This window comes from Antechinus flavipes, chromosome 2 (genome assembly GCF_016432865.1).
Source record: "Antechinus flavipes isolate AdamAnt ecotype Samford, QLD, Australia chromosome 2, AdamAnt_v2, whole genome shotgun sequence".
In the NCBI taxonomy this organism is placed as follows: domain Eukaryota; kingdom Metazoa; phylum Chordata; class Mammalia; order Dasyuromorphia; family Dasyuridae; genus Antechinus; species Antechinus flavipes.
The window spans coordinates 554,580,766-554,605,551 of record NC_067399.1 but is presented as its reverse complement, the minus strand read 5'-3'; the positions used below and the strand labels follow the sequence as shown (position 1 = coordinate 554,605,551).

Sequence of the window (24,786 nt, the reverse complement as noted above, 5' to 3'; positions counted from 1 at the left end):
CTCTGGGACTTAGAAGTAGCAATGTAAGCCCTCAAACTCAGGAGAGAAATTAGAATTAGATATATAGATTTGGGACTCATCTGCATAAGGATAAGTGAACCCAAGGGAATTGATGAGGTCACCAAGAGAGAAGAGACAGGAACTCAGGACAAAACTGGAAGATGAATTCCTGCACTTAGGGGTTGGAGATGGTGACAGTCTAGCAGAGAAAATAACCAAGGGAGGAAGGATAACCAAAAGGATAGGGATGTTCAGCATCATAATCTTTTTTTAAATAACTTTTTATTGACAGAACATAGGCCTGGGAAATTTTTTACAGCATTATCCCTTGTACTCACTTCTGTTTCGATTTTTCCCCTCCCTCCCTCCACCCCTCCCCCAGATGGCAAGCAATCCTTTACATGTTAAATAGGTTACAGTATATCCTAGATACAATATATGTGTACAGAACCGAATAGTTCTCTTGTTGCACAGGGAGAATTGGATTCAGAAGGTATAAATAACCCAGGAAGAAAAACAAAAATTCAAGCAGTTTACATTCATTTCCCAGTGTTCTTTCTTTGGGTGTAGCTGCTTCTGTCCATCCTTGATCAATTGAAACTGAATTAGCTCTCTTTATCGAAGAGATCCACTTCCATCAGAATACATCCTCATACAGTATCGTTGTTGAGGTATATAATGATCTCCTGATTCTGCTCATTTCATTTAGCATCAGTTCATGTAAGTCTCACCAGTCCTCTCTGTATTCATCCTGCTGGTCATTTCTTACAGAACAAATATTCCATAACATTCATATTCAGCATCATGATCTTCAGAGAAATGCTTAAAAAAAGGATGAGATAAGAGAAACAGTTCCATACTTTTACATTTTCTTTAAATGGTCATTTGCAAATCTTCAAAACGTCTCAGCAGCTACCTACTTTGTTTTTTTCTTACAGGAACTCTCCAATTTGGGTTTGGGCAAAGATGTGGCAATTAGGATTCTGCAATTGCCTGTGACTTACAAGAAAACAAAGGAGCAAGTCTCCAAAATTTGGGAAACCCTTCAACCTCAAGTAAATTATTGTTTTCTATGACAGCTATTTCCCACCATAATATGAAATGAGGGAACAGTATGCTAAAACCTTGGTATAGAACAGAAACATTTGAGGAGAATGGAAGCTCCTTAAGAACAGGGAAAACTTTGTGTTTTTCTAGCATCTAGCATAATACTTGGCACATAGTAAGTGTTCATTAAATGCTTAATGAATTTAATTTCTGAAAGATTGTTAGTTACATTGTGGAATTTGCTATGTCTAGGCTAAGAGTGAGAGATATCCTAGGTTGACCATTACATGTAAAGTTCAGAAAGACTTAAGGCAGTGCAACCTACTATAATACAGTATAACACCATGAGCTCCACAAATAATAGTATTTTAATTATCCTCTAGTGTATAAGTTTTAAGTTTAAATTGGAACTGTGATATGAAAAATTCATTAAGGAGCATTTTTATATAAGAAAAAGAAGAAGATAATGGAAATATGTCCCAACCAGCACCCAAAAATATAATGATCTGTTTGAGGGCAGATGACATCTAATGTGTTCAGGAGAAATATTCTTACAAGGAAAACTGAAGTCCAAGCTAGCTCCCTGGAGGCCTCCAGATCAGCCAGAGTCAGGATAAGTAAAAGTCCTTCGTCTTTAGTGGGGGGGAGTGAAGGAGATGAACAAAACTGCCACAAGCTTGCTACCAACCTCCCTTCTCCTGGTCCTGCTGCAAAGTGAAGTTCTCTCTGCCCCTCTCATTCCACCCCCTAATCCTTACCTACAATTCTCTTAACCCCAAACATTGAGCCAGCATTAACTGAGAGAAGAGAAATTCCAAACATATTCTAATAAAGTTATTGTCCAATAGGTAGTTAGCCTTAAGTGCTCAGTTGTCTGATTCAAGCATACCTTTTAAGAGTTTCAACCCTTTACAGAAAGCTAAAGAATTGGCTTTGGAATCAGGACTAACTGAATTCCAGGCTCTAACACAGACTAGTTGTATGATCATGAACATTTTTTTTTATCCTTTCAATGCCAGGCTCTAACACAGACTAGTTGTATGATCATGAACATTTTTTTTTATCCTTTCAATGCCTTCAACAACTCAGTATAAAAAGTTAAAGATGATTTGCTAGTCTACATCAGTGGAGGTAGTTCCCCTCAGATGAAATCATAGGAATAAATGACCACCTTCCCCTCTAAATAGCAGCTTAAAATAGACAAAACAGAATTTTGATTCTTATGAATGTCATAATCAACCAATTTCACATTTAAAGAAAGAAGATTAAAATGATTGTTCCTCTGCCCTAATAGCATGACTTTTTGGAATAGCAAATACATACTTCACATATGTTTATGCTCTTCTAAGATCTCAGCACCCAATGAAAGTGTATCACTTGCCTTACCCTTGTCAGTTATTTTAGAATACAATTCATCAAATATCAAGTGATGATCTACAATAGTGGGGCAGGAGATGAAAAGCTGTCATTAACTGGGCTGAAATTAGTTTGTATGTGTGAGTTAAGGAATTGTCCCTTCTTCATTTGTACTTGTTGAGTTTCGTAACCTCTAGATATAATTATTTGAAAAGTTAATATAAAAAAAGAAAAATGAGCAAGAAATGATTGATTAAAAAAAAGTTAAAGGAAAAAACAGATATATACAAATACTTTTTAAAGAAGTGACATTTGTTTTTCAAAGAGGAGAAATAATCAACTCAGATAAATTCTTAACAAGATTTTATTGGGTTTTCACTTAACTTCCATTAATAAAATTTCATAAAAAAGACAAGAATCCACAGAAATGCTAAGCTTTTTCTGTCATAGAATACCAAGGGATTTATTCTCAAGCCAATAGGCAGTCACATGCTACCATTTAAGAAAATGTTGAAATATGAAGCTTTTAAAATTAAAGCTCAGAATTTGAGCAATTATTTATTTAGTTAAAAAAATCAACCAAACACAGTGAGGTCACTGTGCTTTATGTTTATGGTTGGCATGGTGGTAGGGGAAATATAAAATACCATCATATAGCCTGTGGATTTTAAAATAAAACTGAAGTTTCCCATCAGTGTGCATGGCTGAGGTATTCTATACCTTTGAGCTTGGATCTCCCACTTACAAGTTTACTTTTACAACATTTGGTAAACACATCTGACCTTTAATTTCCTGTCATTGACTCTCTCTTTTTTTTTTCTTCCCCTACTGCCTAAGCAGTTCATTGTCCATGTTGGAGTTGCTTCATCTTCCAAAGCAATCATCCTAGAACAGTGTGGAAGAAACCGAGGTTATAGAGATGCAGATATTTGTGGTTTTTTACCAGAAGATGGTGTCTGCCTGTCAGATGGCCCAGACATGATTGAATCTACTATCAATATGAAAACAGTTTGCAAAAACATCTCTGTCAATGGAATCCAGGTTCTCTTTTCCAGAGATGCGGGAAGGTAAATCCTTTGTAGTTCATTCACTGATCAGAGAGGGAATCAGTGAAGAAAGTTCTGAATTTTTCCTCTACTCATGTGCCAAAAATTTATTTCTTCCATTCTCTAGAGAAGAATAGGATAGGAACTGGACACCTATAATTTTTTCAACATAGGAAAATCCCTGTTGAAAAAAGTTCTTCTTCCAAAACAGATCCAGCACCTTCTCTGCAATGTATCATCTTAGAAAACTTGATCCCATCTAAAAATTTTAAAATGAGCTGAATAACTACATTCTCCTACTTTCAGAACTCAACGCTAGTTAGTACTGATCAGTACAATCATATTTTACATCAGTAAAGTGATTATAAAAATGGAAGAGAGAATGTACAATATTGCAGTAATAATAAAAATAAAAATAATAATGAACATTTCCATGTCAGACATTGGAAACAGAGATCAAACTTGGAATCAGTGATCTCAATTCAAATACCACCTTTGACACTACTGGCTGTGTGACCTTATGCAAGTCATTTATTCTCAAAGTGATTTCAGGAAGTTATCTAAGACTCTTAAGATTTTTGTTTTGCTTTGGCTTTGTTTTTTTGATGGAAAAAAAAAAGAAAATGCCTGTTCACAAATTTGGTCCAAAAAAACCCCAACACTTTATATACAGCTTTAATCTAGGTTAAAATAGATATAGATGGTGATGCTTTACCCCTGTGAGACCCCAAAAGGGGGGTCTTTTTCATAGTAGGCAGGAAGGATCAGGAAGAGATATAGGGGTTTGGTCAAGGTAAAGGTATTTTACTATCCCTGAAAAAGCCTCTGGAGCCTGGAAATGGAATAGATGTGCTAGAAATGGTCTTGGGGCAGGTCTTATTAAAGAAGGAGATAGGTAATGAACCCCTGTGTGTTTGCTTTAGAACAGGCCCCCACATGAAGTCAGAGGGTATATGGGCAACAGGGTTATTTGAGTCTTACAATAATCATTTGAGATAGAAGAAGCTAAAGGGGAGTGGGGGTGCTAAGGGCTTAGGATCAACTGCTAAAGTGTTAGAAAAAGGACTTAAATCTAAGTTTTCCTGATTCCAAAGCCAGTGCTTTTCCCATTGTACTAATTTTATTATTTTTCTCATTGTACTTCTGATGTGACTAAGCAAGGAAAAGATTAGTGAACATTTTGTTGGCATGTAACATGTTATGAGCCTAAAAACCTTTATTTTGTTTAGAATTTGTAACTTGTCTTCAAGATGGTGTGGAAAAAAATTTAAGTAAATAAATCCTAGACTGATAAAGGAGAAAGGGACCTTATAGACTAAGTAATGCCACTCTCTTATTATTAGGAGCAATATTCTAAGGCTATGTAGGCTAAATAAGTTTTTCCTTAAAAAGTATTGAAACTATCCTCAAGATTAAATTGACTCAAGGAACTAATGATTTCAGCTGTTGACTTAGTCTCCTAGTGGTAAAGGAATAAGTAATCAATAGCTCTTCCCTCAGGTTGATAAGGAAATTAAGGCCCAGAAAAAAATGTTTTCAAATCTTTAGAAAGTATTAACATGGTATGGTGGGATGCTCCTGAACTGTCAAAAAACCTGGGACCTCCTGTCACTACCACTGTATTCTGTGTGACATCATGGGCTAAGCCACTTAAGTCTGTGAGACGTTTGTTTTGAATCTAGGAACTGGAAAAAAAAATTACTACTTAATCTACATTTACTTGTTTCAAATAGCAAACATATTTATCCTTTTTATTTGTTTTTTTCCTGTGCACACCCAAAGAATTAGGAGGAAGATAAGAGTTAGAGCTACACACTCTAAAATCTAACTTCACAAGCCTGGAATTCTCCCCTCAGTGAGAAAGGTTGCTTTATTTGTTATACCTACACTAGGAAGCTTTAGAAGGGCTCTGAGAGCAAAAAAACCCAAAGGAGTTTTTTCTAAAATAAGGAAAGAAGGAAGGAAGGAAGGAAGGAAGGAAGGAAGGAAGGAAGGAAGGAAGGAAGGAAGGAAGGAAGGAAGGAAAAAAGGAAGGAAGGAAGGAAGGAAAGAAGGAAGGAAGGAAGGAAGGAAAGAAGGAAGGAAGGAAAGAAGGAAGGAAAGGAAAGAAGGAAGGAAGGAAGGAAGGAAGGAAAAAAAGGAAGGAAGGAAGGAAGGAAAGAAGGAAGGAAAGGAAGGAAAGAAGGAAGGAAGGAAGGAAGGAAGGAAGGAAGGAAGGAAGGAAGGAAGGAAGGAAGGAAGGAAAGGAAGGAAGGAAGGAAGAAGGAAGGAAGGAAGGAAGGAAGGAAAGGAAGGAAGGAAGGAAGAAGGAAGGAAGGAAGGAAGGAAGGAAAGGAGGGAGGGAGGAGGAAGGAAGGAAGGAAGGAAGGAAGGAAGGAAGGAAGGAAGGAAAGGAAGGAAGGAAGGAAGGAAGGAAGGGAGGAAGGAAGGAAGGAAGGAAGGAAGAGAGGGAGGAAGGAAGGAAGGGAGGAAGGAAGGAAGGAAGGAAGGAAGGAAGGAAGGAAGGAAGGAAGGAAGAAGGAGGGAGGGAGGAAGGAAGGAAGAGAGGGAGGAGGGAGGAAGGAAGGAAGGAAGGAAGGAAAGGAAGGAGGAGGGAGGGAGGGAGGAAGGAGGAAGGAAGGAAGGAAGGAAGGAAGGAAGGAAGGAAGGAAGGAAGGAAGGAAGGAAGGAAGGAAGGAAGGAAGGAAGGAAGGAAGGAAGGAAGAGAGGGAGGGAGGGAGGGAGGAAGAGAGGGAGGAAGAAGGGAGGGAGGAAGGAAGGAAGGAAGGAAGGAAGGAAGGAAGGAAGGAAGGAAGAGAGGGAGGGAGGGAAGGAGGGAGGAGAAAAAAACAGAAAGAAGTTTCTTTAGCCATAATAGGGAAAGGAAAGTGAGCAACGATATAACACTAATTCACTTGGGTGAAGCTTCCCGGTTTTTGTGTTATCCTTGGAGAGCCTACAGTGAGAAACCTAAGGGAAGAACTAGCTATTCATTGGCCATCAGGAGTCACTGGACTCCTGTCAACAGCTGGAGCCACTAAGTCTTGATGATGGTTTCAGCATTTTTTAAGGAAAAACTACCCCCATCTCCATAGGATACTTAGTATATGGCTTCTACCGCATAGGCTCCTATTATGGGCTTGGGAATAAGGGCAGGGAAGAATCTAGAGCAAGGGATAGTTAGTATCATTATACAGTAAGGTATGCTTTGTATTGGTCTTTGGAGGAAAAAGTAGCTTCCAATTCTTCCCCTCCCTCTCCAGACTTTCCTTCTCTTTTTTAGCATACATGCTCTTTTTCTCCCTATCCCTGTCCTTCTTTCCATCCTTCACACAACCAAGCACATACTCCCTTCCTCTCCCTGACTCTGCCCTAGTCCTAGAAGTTATCAGAACCCAAAGGAGCTAGACAAAAAGTTATGTTACTTAGGGACAGAAAGAAAGAGGAAAGTCAGAGCTAAGCCAGAGGACCAAGTAAGCACCCAAACATCCCTTAACAATACCAATTCTCATATTGGTACATTCTCATTTTTGCTATTTAATAAAATAATTCTTTAAAATACTAGGTAATCAGGATGAAATTTCTAAGCTCCATTGTTTCCTGATACTTTTCCATCTTGAACAACATCAGTGCACTTCAGATCTTTCATGTATAAAATGGAGAAAGCATTCCATGTCCTGGCTACCTTACAGAATTGTTATACAAATTAAATGAAATAAGTGGAAACTGGTTGAAAAATTAAATGAACAAACAAAACACATGTTAATGGAAGGTACTGTTAAATCATGGATACGAACTCATTTCATTTGAATTGGACAAGTCACTCACCTCTTGGATTCTTAGACTCCTCTTCAATGAAATGATCTCTCAGAACTATGTTAATATTCCTTCATTCAAGTCGTTCTACAACTCTACATAACCTAGAAAATGATAGAACAGCCAAGTCAGCAAGACTCTATTTTCTTGGTATAAGATAAATATTCCCTTCTTGATACCCTTAGGGTTTAAATCCTACCTGTTCCCTCCACCTCAGCCACTAGAAAACATTTTAAAGACTGTTACACAAGATCCTTTACTTCATCCTATTGTGGGTGGGTTCCATTTTCCTGCCAGCCCTATCTTGGACTAAAATTTATGTTTCCTGAAAACAATTTTTAAGGGAGCTTCCCACAAACTCTCTTCATTTGCAGCCTGATGTACAGATAAACAACCTCTTTCCTAACTGACTTTTATGACAATTGAGATTAGTTTGATTCTTACCATGACATTTTTGTGTGGTTACAGATATGTCTGCGATTATACCTACTATTTGTCTCTGCATTATGGAAATGGCTGTGCTGCTTTCATTCATGTCCCTCCATTATCCAATTTGCTAACAGCCGACCTTCTAGGAAGAGCATTGCAAATCATTATCCAAGAGATGTTAAAGCAGTTTGGAAAGGCCAGAAAATAAAGCATGACTTGCAGGAAATTCAGATAATCACCGTGTTATATGCCAAGAGAACCAAAGGACGAAAGAAGTTTTCAAGAAAAAAAAAATTGAATGCTGAAATCCTGCTAAGAGTTTGACTGCCCTTTTGAGAATTTTTTTTTAAATTGCTTGTAAAATGGTGTTTACAGAGAAAAATAAATTATGAATTAACCCAATAAAATAGCAAGGGGTTATATTCCCGTAAGAAAAGGATGAACACAGCAGAAGACAGAATTTTTACAAGGGATTAACAAGCTTCAAGTGCAATTTCTCTTCTTATAATAAAATAAGATCCAATTAATTTCTTTTCTGAGAGTTTACAGAGTATGCAAAACTGACCACAGATGACTCCAATGCAGTCTGCCTTTATGAGAGCAAAGCCAAGCAGTGGTTAAAGAATATGTTCTTGATTTGCCTCTGTGCTAACACCCATTGTGATACATTTGATGAAGTCGCTGTATTTGTCATTAAGAAAATACACGATTGCAATTTCTATTTTCTTCTGGCTTGTTGCATTATTTCTGGATCGTTAGGAATCTCTTGAAAAGAATACAGAATTAGGTCCCCTACTCACAGGATCTAGGATCTTGTCTCAATTTTACTGTTACTTAGCTATATTTTGAGCATATCACTTTGGGGGAAGGATCAATTTTTTCTTTTATCTTTACTTAAGTGGTCTTTACAATCTCTTCCATCCTTCAACGGGAAGGAAGAAAAAGCAGGACACATGCATTTATTAAGCACTTATGTTCCAGGTACTTTACCAGGCATTTTACTAATATCTCACTTGACCCTCAGCACAGTCTGGGACGTAAGTCTACCATTATCCCCATTTTTACATTAGAGAGGACCAGCATATTGAAATTAAGTGAGTAGCCCAGGCTCATACAACTCGTAAGTGTCTAAAAGGGATTTGAATTCAGGTTTTCCTTACCCTAGCTTCAGCACTCTATCCATTGTACCACATACCTCAATAGTAACTCTCTCATAAAGAAACATAAAAATAAAATGGGGCAGGTAGGTGACCCACAGATAAAATGCCAGCCCCGGAGTCAAGAAGACCTGAATTCAAATCTAGCCTCAGATATTCATTAGCTGAGTGACTCTGGATAAGTCACATCACTATTTGCCTTAGTTTCCTTCTCTTTAAAAATGAATTGGAAAAGAAATGGCAAACCATTATAATATCTTTGCCAAGAAGAGTCTCAATGTGGTCACAGAGAATCTGAACAGTGACAATAAAGCTGAAGTAAGACAAGGTGTCTGGTCTCAAAGAGCTCAAGGTCCAATGTGTCTGTTTGTGTGGAGGGAGATGAGGGGGGGTTCCTATAGGAGTATGATACATATTTGAATATATAATACTAAACTCAACAAAGATACAATTACTGCAGAATAGAATAGAATAAGTGCAAAAGAGAAAGGAAAGTTTCCTGACAGAGTATCAGTGAAGACTACTGAACTAGAACTTGGAGATGGAAGGAGTGGGCAAATATATGTTAAAGAGATGGAAGTCACCAGCTAGAGAGCAAGAGATATTAAGCAATCCAACATAAAAGGAGAGGAGTAGTGAGGGACAAGGATGGGAAGGCAAGGAGCCTACAGACTGATTGATTAGACATTCGATGGAACCATAACTAGGCCCATAACTGGGCCTAGCACCACAAAGCCCTGTGGTAGGGGATACCTTAGGGAAGGTGGTTCAAAAACTCATCCAATGCCCAGTGCCAATGAGGCTGCTGTTAACAGGAGAACCCAGGATGGGGCCAGGCCAGTAAGAACTCAATTGGGCAAGAGAGCCATCTTTTTCTTCCTCTTGTTAGCCTCCTATTGACACATTAAGTACTCCTGGAAACAAATTACCCAACCCAGGGGTTTAGGGCTTGTTGGGGAAATAGCTGTCAATACTCACTAAGGGACAAAACCTGGCCCTCCTTAAGGCTAAGATTTCAAATGATAAGCCAGGAAGTGTGCATTGTATTCAGCCTGCAATAAGAAATAGTTTAAGGGTTTTGAGCAGGGTAATAGCACAACCAGTTCCATGCTTCAGGACATTGGCAACAGCCTGTATGAGGAAGAGATATTAGTTGGAAACAAGGTAGTAGGTTAATGTAGCAATTCAGGTTGGTGAACTAGGATGGTGGGAGTGAAAATAAAAAGAAAACAATGGATTAGAGCAATATTTCTGCTCTAGAGTTGAAAGGGTTTGGCAACCAATTGGAATGTGATTGGTGACAGGATGGAAGAGCCAAATATAAAAATGAGGTTTTGAACAGAAGACTTAAATGATGTTATTGACAGATATGGGGAATCCAAATTTTTTCATGATAAGTATTGTTTTAATAAATGTTGATTGTAAAGTTCTCCCAGGAGGTGAGATAGATACATCCAGTAGTCAGCCTGGAAACAGAATTTCTTCGTTCTTCTTCGCCCACTAAGTTTCTAGAAAGAATAGCCAGCACCTTCTCACCACCACTTGCTTGTCAATCTATGACAACTTTTTCAAAAATCAGCAATGACTTTTCAGTTGCTAAATTCAAAGGCCTATTCTCAATCCTCATCTTCTTTGTCCTTTCCAAGAATGGGCACAAATATGACCCAGTTATTTCTCTACTCAAAAACCTTCAGTGGTTCTCTGTTGTTCACATAATAAAATATAGAGTATTGCAAACTCTCAACTTCCCTACTTTCTAGGATCAAAATCTCAGTCATCTTTGACTCTTTCCCATATCCTATACCCACAGTGTTCAAATACAGTATGTTAGAGCTAGAAGGCTTCTTCTATAGCATCTGGGCCAACTCTCATATTTTCCAGGTGAGCAAATGAAAACCTAATCTGATGCTAGGTTCTGTTGATTTGACATTTATGATGTTGCCCACCTTTTCTCTCCTCATTTTACCACCAATTTATTGTAATGGCTTCCAAAACCAATCTCCTTCCTCTCATTTATCTCACTGACAATCTATTCCTTACATAACTGCCAGACATTCTCTGATACACGAATATGACACAGTTATTCTCTACTCAAAAGCCTTCAGTGATCCTCTATTGCTTATAGAATAAAATATAGGCTTCTTACCTTGGAATGTAATGTTCTTCAAATTCTGGCTCTCACCTTTCTAGCCCTATTTCATGCATTACATCTCAGCCCAACCAAACTGAACTGTTCATAGTTTTTCCAGACAGATTCTGTACTGCTTGGATCTTCTCTCAACTCCTTACCCTCACACTATGGATTTGAGTAGACCTCTCTCCACACCTTGAATATATTTCTTCTACCATTTCTTCAAGAAATAGTTCAAGTACTATCACCTGATGCAAGAAGTTTTCCCTAGTCATTACTGCTGAAGTGATCTTTACTCTCCTTAGTTTTTCCTAGAGCACATCATCTGGATGTCTTCTAGACCTCTATCCCTTCCTATTTTGTGTCATGTTTACTTGTACACATTTTGTATCTCTCCCTCTACTTTGCCTGTCCCCTCCCCAAGAACATGTTCCTTGAGGACAGAAACTCATTTTGTAATTTGTGAATATGTACAACTAGCAGAGTCTCTGGAATAAGGTAAAATTTTGCTATTGAAAATGTTTAATCATTCAAACCATTGGAATGAATAAAATTGCAATGGCAAAGGATACAGAGAGACAGTAGGATAGAGAAATTGTACAGTTGACAAAAGAACTAGGTTTGGAGTAGAATTTGCATTCGAATCCTTACCTTTGCCACATACAATCCATGTAATCTTGGACAAGTAATTTAACTCATGTGTAAACTAAAAGAGCTAGAGTAGATGGCTGAATTTTTTTTTTTTCAGCTATAAATCTAGGATCCCATGTAAATAGAGGCATTGTGGTGCAGTAGACATCCAGGTTTAGGAGATAATACTAAAGTTCATATCCCAGTCCTATTACCAACTTTTCTGATCCTTAGTAAGAAAAAGATTTGTACTAATTGATCTTTAAGGTCCGTTTTAACATAGGTTATCCCTTGAATACTCACTTTAAAGGGCTAGGAAGAGAGACCAGCAAAGGAAAGAGATGAGCCATCAGAGTTATATGAAGCAAACCAGGAAGAGAATATTGTATCTTGAAAGCTGAGAAAAGAAAATAGCAAGAATCGATAAGGTAGTCATCAGTGTAAATTATTGCAGTAGTCAAGGGGCTGGAAGACTGAAAAGTATCTAAATGGATTTGATGATTGGATCATGTAATGGTAACCTAAGAATGATGGGGCCAGAAAGTTATCTTATAAGGAATAAATGGGTAGTGAAGGATTCTTTATATATTTTAGAAACAAGATCTTTATCAGAAACAAAGGCTGTCAAGATTTTCCCCCAGTTTTGTACTTCCCTTTTAATCTTGTTTCTGTTGGTTTTGTTTGTTCAAAACCTTTTTAATTTAATGTAATCAAAGTTGTCCATTTTGCTTTTCATAGTGTTCTCTAGTTCTTCTTTAGTCATAAATTCTTCCCTTCTCCAAAGATCTGATAGCTAAATTCTCTAGCTCTCCTAATTTATTTGTGGCATCATCCTTTATGTCCAAATCATGTACCCGTTTTGAGCTTATGGGGTGCCAGATGCAGGTCTATGCCCAGTTTCTGACATTATTTTCAAATTTTCCCCAAAATTTTTGTCAAATGGTAAGTTCTTATTCCAGAAACTATGTGGGGTTTTATCAAATATTAGGTTGCTATAGGCCTTGATTATTGTGTTATGTGTATCTAATCTTTTTCACTGATCTACCACTCTATTTTGATAACTGCTGCTTTATAATATAGTTTTAAATTTGGTACTGCTAGTCCACCATCCTTTGAATTTTTTTCATTAATTCCCTTAATATTCTTGACCTTTTTTCTTACAGATGAATTGTGTTATTATTTTTTCTAGTTCTATAGAATAACTTTTGGGCAGTTTGATTGGTATGGCACTGAACAAATAGACCAATTTAGGCAGAATTATCATTCTTATTATATTAGCACAGCTTACCCATGAGCAATTAATATTTTTCCCATTGTTTAGATCTGACTGTGTGTGAGAAGTGTTTTGTAATTGTGCTCATATAATTCTTGGGTTTGTCTTGGCAGGTAGATACCCCAAAATTTTATTTTGTCTATAGTTATTTTAAAATGGAATTTCTCTATCTCTTGCTGAGGGCCTTTGTAAATAATATATAGAAATGCTGATGATTTGTGTGGGCTTATTTTATATCTTGAAGTTTTGCTAAAATTGTAAATTGTTGCAGACAAGATTAGAGGGAAGCAGTAAACTCAGGGAAAGGCCTTATTTTTAAAATATATAAAGAATTGACTCAAATTTATAAGAATTCAAGCCATTCTCCATTGATAAATGGTCAAAAGATATGAACAGACAATTTTCAGATGAAGAATTAGAACCATTTCTAGTCTTTTGAAAAAAAATGTTCTAAATCACTATTGATCTGAGAAATGCAAATTAAGACAACTCTAAGGTACCATTACATATCTCTCAAATTGGAAAAGATGACAAAAAAAAAAGATAATGATAAATGTTGGAGGGTATGTGGGAAAACTGAGACACTAATACATTTTTGATGGAGTTGTGAACTGATCCAACCATTCTGGAGAGCAATTGGAATTATGCCCAAAGGGCTATCAAACTGTGAATACCCTTTGATCCAGTACTGAGGCCTGAATCCCAAAGAGATCATAAAAAAGGGGGGAAGATGACTCACATGTGCAAATGTTTGTAGCAGCTCTTTTTGTAATGACAAAAAACTGGAAACTGAGTGAATGCTCATCAGTTGGAGAGTGGCTGGATAAGATATGGTATATGAATGTTATGGAATATTATTCTTCTAGAGAAACAATCAGCAGGATGATTTCAGAGAACCTGGAGAGACTTACATGAACTGATGCTAAATGAAGTGAATAGAACCAGGAGAACATTGTACACAGCAAAAGCAAGAGTATATGATGATCAATTCTGATGGACTAGGCTCTTTTCAACATCAAGGTGATTCAGGCCAGTATCAATGGTCTTGTTATGAAGAAAGCCATCTGCACCCAGATAGAGAACTGTAGGGACTCAGTGTGGGTCACAATACAGTATTTTCACTTTTTTGTTGTTTGTTTGCATGCATTTTGTTTTCTTTCTCATTTTTTTCCTTTTTGATCTGATTTTTCTTGTGCAGCATGATAATTGTGGAAATGTGTATAGAAGAATTGCATGTGTTTAACATACATTGGATTATTTGCTTTCTAGAGGAGGGGATGAGGGGAAGGGAGGGAGAAAATAATTTGGAACACAAGGGTTGCGAGGGTGAATGCTGAAAATTATTTATGCATATGTTTTGAAAATAAAAAGCTTTTTTAAAAAAAGAAAATAAAATTAAAAGTTATTCAAACATTTAAAAAAAAGCTATTAATTGTTTCCAGTAGGCTTTTGGATGATTTTTTTAGGATTCTCTAAATATATCATCATATCATCTGCAAGGAGTGATAATTTTATTTCCTTATTACTTATTTAATTTGTTTAATTTCTTTTTCTTTTCTTATTACTAAAGCCAACATTTTTGGTACAATATGTAATACTAGTGGTGATAATGGACATCCTTGTTTCACCCCTGATTTTATTGGGAATGAATCCAACTCCTCTCCATTACAAATAATGCTTGTTTTTTATTTCAAATAGATACTGTTTATTATTTTAAGGAAAGTTTCCTTATCCCTGTGCTCTCTAGTGCTTTTTTAATAGGAATGGATGCTGGAGATTTTTTCTTAGGGAGTTCATTAAGGGCTTGTTCAATTGCTTTTTCTAAAATGGGACTATTTAAGCAATTTATCTCCTTTTCAGTTAATCTGGGAATTTTATATTTTTTAAATATTCATCCATTTTGGGTTAGATTGTCAGATTTCCTGCCATGCAGTTGGGACAAATAGTCCTAATTATTGCTTTAATTCTTTTTCATTGGTGGCAAGCTAGCCTTTTTCATTTTTGATGCTGGTGATTTGGTTTTTTCCCTTCCTTTTTTTTCTAATCAAATTAATCAAAGGTTTACCTATTTTATTATTTTTTTGAATATAAAACCAACTCTTAGTTTAATTAATTAATTCATTCAATAGTTTTCTTAGTTTAATTTTATTAATCTCTCCTTTGAATTTCAGAATTTCTAATTTGGTATTTAATTGGGGGGTGGTTAATATTTTCTTCTTCTAGCTTTTTTAGTTGCATTCCCAATTCATTGATCTCGTCCTTGTCTATTTTATTACTGTAGCTATTTAGAGATTATAAAAATTTTCTCTAAGAATTGCTTTGGCTGCATCCCATAGGTTTTGGTATGTTGTCTTATTATTGTCTTTTTCTTAGATGAAATTATGTTGTTTGATCTATTCATTTTGCAGAATCAGATTATTTAATTTCTATTTGGTTTTTAGTTTATCTCTCCCTGGCCTTTTAATGAATATAATTTTTATTGCATTGTGATTTGGAAAGGAAACATTTGCTATTTCTGTCTTTCTGCATTTGATTGTAAGGTTTTTATCCTCGGATACATGGTCAGTTTTTGTTTAGATGCCATGTACTGCCAAAAAAAAAGATATATTCATTCTTTCCTGTCTCTATTCAATTTTCTCCAGAAATTTATCATATCTAGGTGTTCTAGCATCCTATTAATCTCTCTAGATTCTTTCTTATTTATTTTATGGTTAGATTTCTCTGATTCTGAGAGAGAAGGTTGAGGTCCCCCACTAGTATAGTTTTTCTGTCTATTTCTTCCTGTAACTGGATTAATATATTCTCCAAGAATTTGTATGCTCTACTGCTTGGTGCATATACATTTAATATCATTACTACTCCCTTATTTATAGTACCCTTTATCAAGATGTATTTTCCTTCTTTATCTCTTTTAATTAGATCTATTATTACTTTTTAAAATCTGAGATCAGAATTGCTATCCTTGATTTTATCCTATCCCTCCTTTTTCTTTCCTCTTTCTCCTCTTACTTCTTTATAGGATTAGATAAACTTCTATACCCAATGAATGATTAAGTTTTTCCCTCTTAAAGCCAAAAGTGATGAGCTCAAGCTTCAGACAATGCTCATCCTCCTCCATTCTTTCCTTCAGGTCTTTTGTGCCTGTGATCTAATTTGTCCCATTAGATCCCTCCTTTCCTTTTCTCCCTGTACAGTCCTTTTCCCATTGTTTAATCCCTTTTTCTCTAATATCATCACATCAAAGTCCATTCACAACCACACCCTCCATCCATGTGATACCCCCATCTGTCTGCCCCAGAGACAGTTATGATTCTCAAGAGTTATAGATATCATTTTTCCTATCCAGGGTTGTAAAGTTTAATCTTTAAATAATAAGTACTTTCCCCCATTTACCTTTCTATGCTTCTCTCGAGTCCTATGTTTGAAGATTAAATTTTCTGTTTAGTTCTGAATCTTTCAATAGAAATCACTGGAAGTCTCTTACTTCATTGAAGCTCCATCTTCTCTCCTGAAAGTTGATGCTCAGTCTCCCTAGATAGTTAATTCTTGGTTGTAACCTCAGGTGCTTTGCTTTGTTATGCCATAGTCTCATCCTACCTCAGTTACTCTGCTCCAAAACCCCAGGCTATAAGCATTCCCTCTTAATGTTTGAAGGGATAAAGGTCTTATATCTTTAGGCTATAATCATTACTTCTTAATGTTTGAAGGGATAAAGATCTATCAATTTTAGACATTATTAGAATATCAGGAGTCTCTCCAGTACCTCCCTCCATTATGCCATCCTAAGTGCCTCCCCACATTAGGTCATCCCCATCCAGGTACCTCCTCCATTATGTCATTATTCTTGTTATCCTATAAAAGAGTCCTGTATCTGACATTCACTGCTGGATACTTTGAGACGAGAGTCCGATTCAGTCAATTGATTTACTCTCCAATAAATTAATAATCAAATTTATCTCTAATCTCTATCCTGCCTCAGTTTCTTCACCATTACAGCCTTCTAAGATATGGTATTCCAGGCCCTCCAGTCCTTTATTGTAGAAGCTTTCAGATCTTGGATAATCCTGACTGTTGCTCCTTGATATTTAAATTGTTTTTTTCTGGCAATGGCAGTATTTTTTTCCTTGAGATTGTAGTTCTGGAGGCTCTTTTTTTGGTCATGGCCTTCAGGTAGACCAATAATTTTTAAGTTATTTCTTCTGGAGCTATTTACCTGGCTGGCTATTTTCTAATGAGGTATTTCACATTTTCTTCTATTTTATCATTCTTTTTAGTTTGTTTGCCTAATTCTTCATGTCTCAGAGAGTCATCAGTTTCCATTTGTCCCAGTCTAGTTTTTAATGTGTGATTTTCTTCAGTTAGCTTTTTTATCTCTTTTTCCAGTTGGTTAATTCTGCTTTTGAAGGTGTTGTTTTCTTCAATGGATTTTTTCTTTTGCATTTGGTTAATTATATTTTTTAAGAATTGTCTTCCTTTTTCAAGTTGATGAAAGGTCTTTCATTTCTATTCTCATTTTTTCTTCTATCTCTCTTATTTGCCTTTTAAAGCCTTTTATGAACACTTCCCAAAAGTCTCTTTAGGCTTGAGACCAGTTCATATCACTCTTTGAGATTTCTTCTGTGGACATTTTTTCCTTATCTGTTTTGATCTTCCCTATCACCATATTGGTCTTTCTATGGTCAAGGTTCTTTTCTGTTGTTTTTTTTTTAATTGCTCATTTTCATTCCTTTTCTTTTGATATTTCCTCTTTTGTGAGTTTTATCACAAAACTCCTGGGATAAAGGAGCTGCTGTCCCAAGCTTCCTGTGTAGCTCTAAACCTTGGCTTTAAACATAGGTGCCCCTTGTGTTTATTGGGGGTAATTTTGTCTGCTCTGCTCAAGAAACAACCTGGTTTCTCAGAGTTTGCCTTCTGTGTTGGGACTGGAAGCTGTCCCACTGATTTGTTCCACTACAGAGCCAGGACCCAGGGTCTCAGTTGCTGATTTGCCATGATTAAGAGCCTCTCACAGGCTTTCCCAGAATCTGTCTGAGCTGGGCTAACACCCTTTTCACTCCAGTGAGACTGAATTTTCTTGAAGTTTTTCCAGTCTATCTTGAACTGGAGAGTGGTTTCATTCCATCAAACTCTATTCAAAGCCTTGGGGCATGTAGTTTAAGAGGAAAACTGGAAGAATCGGAGAGCTTCCTGGCTTTATTCTGCCATCTTGGCTCCACCCCACTGGTTTCATCTTCTTGGTATTTGAAGGGCTGATATATGGAAAAGAGAGGCTCCAAAGAACAGAATTAGGGGTAATGGATGGATGTTGCAAAGAGGCAAATTTATTCTTGAAGTCATTGAGAATGACAAACACAAAAAACCTTACTAAAATAAGAGTTATGCATAAGTGGAATATATTTGTTTTCATTCACCATACATATTTGTTACAAGAGTCTATCTATCATCTATCTATCTAGATATAAGGGAAGAGGAGATAAGATATATTATCAAAAAAAGTGGAGGAGGAGAGTCATTGACACATTTTTTTTAAACCTACAGAAGAAAACAAAAGGAAGTCCAGAAGAAATTGTGAACAAATGAGACACATTTCTAAGTCTCATATTGAAAATTTATTATTTACTTAGAAAGAAAAGCAAATTGTACCTTCTAAGAAACTTAATGACCAATCCTCATTCTACTGCGTATGGAAGTGGACATTTTATTTGGTGTTTATTAAAATCAGAATTAAAAAAATTAAGTTCCATGAACTATTTGGTGGAGGTAGAGGGCCTTTCTCTCACTAGGAATCTCCAAACAATGGTGGGAGAAACACTAGTCATGTTCACTGTCTATAAGATTCCCGTTCAGGTATGGTTTGGATTTCTGAGGTCCCTTTCAATTTATATTCTAGAAGATGAGCTCCTCCATTAATGAAAGTATTGAATCTTTTTTTTTTTTTTTGGCCACATATAGAAATAGTCATGATAAACTTGATGTTTTAAAAAATGCTATGTAATTTTTTGAGACTAATTTAGAAGTCTGACATCTCAAAGTTCCTAGTCCCTTAGTTTTTAGAAGATTAAGGTTACAGGATTTTGTTTTGTTTTGTTTTAATGAAGAATTAGGGACCACTGCAGCAGCCCGGAAGGGACTTTATGCAATACTAAGCTCATAATACATAATCATCCAAGAAAATAGCATGGCCAAGAGGATTTACATACTGTACAACAGTACCCACACAGATTTCACAAAAAGGAGCTTATATCCAAGACCAGACTTGAACCTATTGTATTTTTTTGAACAATCAATTTATCTTTATGCCAGAATTTTTGTGTGCCTTCAAATCTTTATATTCATACTACTTTTGATTCATCTTATGTATGTATCTAATTTACTATTCATCCCTTTTATTGAAGGCTTAAATTTGCGACTTTTAAAACTGTTAACTAACTCATTCCTCAGAAAAGTAAATTGGTTTTGTTTACTAATAGATATTTCTATTAGCAAAGAATGTGCCTGGTTGTGATAAGCTGGCATAAGATTATTTTTGTCCTTTTTTTTTTTTTTTTTTTTTTTTTTTAGATATTATATGCCTGTCACTCCTATCTGGGCCCAGAGTACACCATCAAACTATAGCAGGCAAGATGAGTTACTTTAAGGGGCCACACCAATAATGGGGATGTCTGTTTTCTACAGATCATAGTTTTCTCAGATTAATAAAACAGTACTGTACTCTATGTAGAGGAGTTTTCTTCTATGTTATTCAATGGTGTAAAATAAGAGAGCTTTCCTTTTCCTCTAGCAATTTATATATAGTGGATGTTTAACTGTCAAAATCAGCCAAAAGCTCAGTGCAGAATATTTCCAAGTGACATGTGTGAATAGACATGCCATAATGCTTTCCCTCCATCTTACCCAAGTGCAATGAAGTGAACCTCCCACAAAATCAAAAACAGCAAATGCATACAGAATTCTTTTATTTAACTTAAAATCATGTAGTACTGTAACTACTAGAAAAAAGCTGAGTAAGAGAAACTAAAGTTGCCTTAGCTTCAGCCATTCAAAATAGACAAAGTTTCTTTTTTTTCATAATGTAAAGAATCCAGAGTATATCGCAATAACAGGAATAAATTCTTACAACAGAATATACAAAAACATTTTGAAATTTTTTTCATCATCTACTGATTCATTTTATATAAACACAGGAATTTCTTTAGGAATAATTTATACACAGAAAGTCATTTTATGTAACAAATTGGCCATGTTATTACTTTTTTTTTATTTTTTTTAAACTTTTTTTAAACAAGAAAACTTGGAAAATGTAGTATTTGCAATGCATCAGTTCCATAGAGCTTTCTGGTTTGTTTTCATCCCAGAGGTAGACAAACTCTGGCCAATCCTTTCACCTCAAACCTCACTGGCTTAGAAAACAGAAAGGTGTTTTCTCAAGGCATCTATTTTCTCCTTGGCTGTGTCTACGCAACACCAAACATCTGGACGAAAAGTAAAAAAGAACAAAAAACCAACCAATCAGACCTTTTGTTGCCGTAGTGCAAAACATCCAGCTGTTTTCAAAGATGTGAATTGTTGTGGAGTTATGTAGACACAGCCTATTATGTGTCAGAAGCTGGGGGAAGCAGAGGCAGGAAATATTTTTTGGAGCAGAAAAATGTATCTTCGGTATTCTGACTTAAAAATAAATAGGGATTCTTCCTTGTTAATTTTAAACAAAGCTTTAGTCATGATACAAAGCAGCTAACCAAATGGCATATTTTGCATACAGAACTATCATATTTTAAAGGAATAAATCTGTATGCTATGATAACTATAAAAACCGTTAAGCTATCTGCTGTGTTGTCAAATCCTTCAATTTCTCTGGCATTTCACAACAATTATCACAAAACAACAAAACCGGGTACTAAATAATGTGACTTGGGCTGCTTAGTTTGCCACGACACTTATTCTGTTTCCATAACCAATGAGGTTCTTTCAATCGTTGAGTTAGCTACACTATAAAGCGCAATGACCAGCTAGAGATGATCCCCACCCCCATTTGGAGGGTTCTGGAAGACCAAGATACTGAAGATACAGAACTACTAATTCCATCAATATCACCATTCCTTTGTTATAAACCAGGGCACAAAGCTTGAGGGGTGGGGGTGGGGGGAGGGGTGACCACGGTTTGGGGAAGGTAAAGATCCTTTTTGGCATACTGTAAAGCTAACTAGTAAACTGGTACCCTCAAAAAAATTGATCACATGCACACATTTGCACACACAGAGAAAAAAGTGCCTTTAAATTATTTTAGGCATTTATAAACTACAAACATTTTATAAAATTATTCTATGTACTTACAAAAATGCAATGAAACATTTAATTATTTCTTGTAAACCAGATCTTCGTCAACTGACTACCCGTAATCTACTGGACTTAAGAGCCCTATTGAAAATGCTAATGAATCACTAATTAACATAATGTTTACCAAAAAGATGCTGAAACACACACACACAAATGAGTAATGCCATTAGGTAAAAACTAAAGACATACCCCAGAAATGACACCTGCGTCAGAAATTCATAACGTTGACCAATTTGAAGCAAATTCCTTGGTAACAGTTTCCAAAGCAGGACGTTAGATGGTTTATTCATAGGAACCAAGTGATCAAGTAAGATTTCTAAGCTTTGATGTGGTCTAAGACCTCTAGGAACCATCAAGTTTAGAAAATTCCCCAAACTTCTAAGCTCTGTACCCTCATGTCCTCAATTCCATAGTCTTTTCATATAATTATATTAGTCTAGTCGATTTGACTTCCTATTGACTGACTCATTATTGAACCAGCATGGGTCATTCATATGTTTTTAACAAAGAATAACCAGTCCTCTTAGTTGAGTGCCAAAATGAAAGCCTTCTGGCCCGTCTCAGGTCTGTATCTTCAGCATCTCTGGCAATAAATGTTTAATTTAAACAATATCTTGTCTTTGAAATCTTATTTGTACCACCAACTACTTCAGAGTAGAGTTTTAAAGTTTGACCTTTATCACTGGTTCTTAAGGAGTGGATCTCTGGTGCCTTCCCATCGTTGCTTAGCCCAGGAAATAATAGACAGTTGACAAACAAAAGAGTAACATTAATTTTTTAAAAAAAAACAACAACAACAAAAAACAAAACAAAACCCAAATCCTAAATACATGACTAGTATACTTGCTACTGGAATGGGTAGGGCATTTCATGGAGGAGCGTCATTAGTTTGAACTAGACTTATCCTCAACAACTCAAAACTGCTCTCAGAGAATCTTACAGCAACATCGGGGGACCAGTTGACCACAGCACCCTGGAGTTTCCCACCAATCTGAGTTTCAGTGAGAACAAACCATGACAAGAGGCATGAATCACTTACAACCTGCTTACGGAAAGGAGCTGTCACAGTGAGAAAGAGGCTTTGGTGGAACATGAACTGGCCTCAAATTTAGCATCACACTTGGCCGATATTTCTATCTTCCCAAACAAAAATACCTCAAAATTCGATAACCAAGTATGGCATGCTTTGGTAGTTCCACAATAGCCACCTTCTTTTTATGGGTTTGTTTCTCTAAAACGAAACCACCTCCTTGACCACTGAAACACTTACGAATATGATGAGAGAGGCTAGAAGAATGGCCCAGTGCTCTACATGAAAGTTGCCTTGTTCCCTCCATGGCGGCAATCTTGTGTCTTACAGAGTTCGGTATCATCTTCTCACATAACACAAATGAGAAGTGCTACGATTTGGTTCTAACAGGTGACGTGAGAGAAATTCTCCAGAGCAGACAAGCTGGTGGTGTCTCAGGAATAGGCTGCACGTAACAATTACATAATGCCGATACAAAAGCCAATGTCGATTCTCAGTGGTTCACATTACTAAAGCAGTGTGATTTACTGTCAAGAGGAGAGTGCATGGAAAATGCCATAACTCAGGTTTGTAAAGCTATTTGGAGTATACAAAGAAGAAAAAATCAAAGAGGGTGGAAATCAACATGAAATCAGACTAGACCTGTGACTATAAAAATGCCTTGGTATAGTGAAGGTGGCTTGGTCCAGGAAATATGACTGCACCATCACATATGCTTATGTTCTCTTCATATAAGTGCTTCTGAAATGTTTCTCATGATGGGCGCTACATTGTTAGTGTTTTTTCCTACTTTTTTTTTTTAAACCACCTACATTAAAAAAAAAAAAAAAAAAAAACAATACACATGCACACGCAACTTGGACAGTTTGAACAAAACCCTCATAGCCAGCTGAATGATCTGCAGATCTCCAGTTGTGGAAACCGGTATGTGCAAAAAAGAGGAGGGGACGCTACACCAAGGGGTCACCTACGGAAGGAAAAAAACAAAAACCCTGACAAAATATTTATGATCTTGGGAGTTCAGAGGACCTCTGAGAAAAGTAACTGTTCTCCCTCAGGGCAGATAAGGCTCCTGAGCTTCATGATAAAGCTGTATTTTTCAAGAAGTCATTGCTACCTTGGAAGAGTCAACTGTATGTTTCTCAGATACTGCCATCAGAGCCCTCCAAGGGGGCAACTGTCAGAATCAGGTGCCTCAGGTCATATGAATGGCAGGATAAGATTAGGACAAGTAGACAAGTAATCAATTAAAAAATTCTGAAAGGGAAACTAAAATTTGATTGATAATTCTTTAGAATTCATAGAATTTGGAATAGTGTTGCCTTTTCTTTCAAAGAAAAAAAGAGACCAAGAAGAAATAGGGTAAAGGAGAAGAAAAATTTCCATCCAGGATATTCTATTTTGGATTCTCCATTTCGATCATTCATATTTTGAAAGCTCTGCAACTCTTGGTCAGAAGCAATGGCCAACTTTAAGAATTATAGTTTCCTAACTGGTAACTTTAGAGCACTATACAACTTAACAAGGGTTGCGCTTCCCTACCAAAGCTTTCCTGGACTTGTGCTTTGTAGTCTAGTCCAGTGGTGCAAGTGGCATTTCAGAGGAGGTAACAAAAAACAACTTCTGCCAGTCTATGGAATTTTAACAGAAAGGCTATTTGCTTCACTCAGTACCACCCCCAATCCTGGAAACCTTGTAAACAACTGGCTCTGGCAATGAATAAGTTATTCATCATTCAATTCGTATAGAGCAGTCAGAGACAGTTATCATCAGACATGGATGGACAAGTAGCCACTCTCTGAGGCTGCCACAGTTGCCTGGTTTATGACAGCAACAACAGAACAAACATACACCCCTAGGTTCTCTAACCCAACTATACTAAGTCACAGAGGCCTCTCCTGGCTCTCTTCTACTCCACAGTTTAAAAAAAAAAAAAGAAAAGAAAAAGAAAAGAAAGGAAAAAAGAAACAAAACAACAAGAAGAAAAACATTTTTTTTTAAAGGCAAGCTGTTTGGAAATGTTAGATAGAGATAGATGAGTTAGAATGATGCTTTGACCCCTTGGAATAAAGTACTGGCCACTCCTCTCTATAACCTAGTGTATGTGGTCTGTAGTGTGAATGAGGTTACCAGTATCAACGGCATATTGTCAGGTGCTGAGAAATGTGAGATGTATTCTTTTTTTATATATACACATATAAAAAATAAGAGTGAGGTAGATAAATGTTTGAAAAAAATCAAAAACTGTCCCCGTCATACACAAAAACCCTTATCTCAGTATTTAAATTCATTATGGGGCATCTCTACAGTGATTTAAACTGATATCACAAAAAAATAAATTAAAAAATCCTACATAGAATACCTTCTTAATTAACTTTTTTCTTTTTTTTTTTTTTAAAGGGAAAATAACTATGGGACAGAGCCTAAGAAGAAAGTGGGACTCAAACTATACAAGCAAAAAGCACTACAAACTTTTTTTTTGTTTTGTTTTTAATCTCCAGTCACAACTAGCAATCATTCTATTTTAATTCTTTGTTCTTATTCCAAAATTTGAA

The 24,786-nt window shown here is 36.3% G+C and overlaps 1 protein-coding gene across 2 annotated transcripts in view; it reads left to right on the top strand.

The window, feature by feature from the left end:
* Window positions 1–8,398, top strand: part of PGPEP1L (pyroglutamyl-peptidase I like) — a 93,966-nt gene extending 85,568 nt beyond the window's left edge. Inside the window, exons 4-6 of one of the 2 annotated variants that reach the window (XM_051981025.1) lie at window positions 939–1,055; window positions 3,244–3,470; window positions 7,713–8,398. In XM_051981025.1, coding sequence (XP_051836985.1) covers window positions 939–1,055; window positions 3,244–3,470; window positions 7,713–7,881 — 513 coding nt within the window. In that variant the 3' untranslated portion in view covers window positions 7,882–8,398. The remainder of the gene's footprint in view (window positions 1–938; window positions 1,056–3,243; window positions 3,471–7,712) is intronic. The other variant, XM_051981026.1, reaches the window with a different exon arrangement.
* The last annotated feature ends 16,388 nt before the right edge of the window (window positions 8,399–24,786 follow it).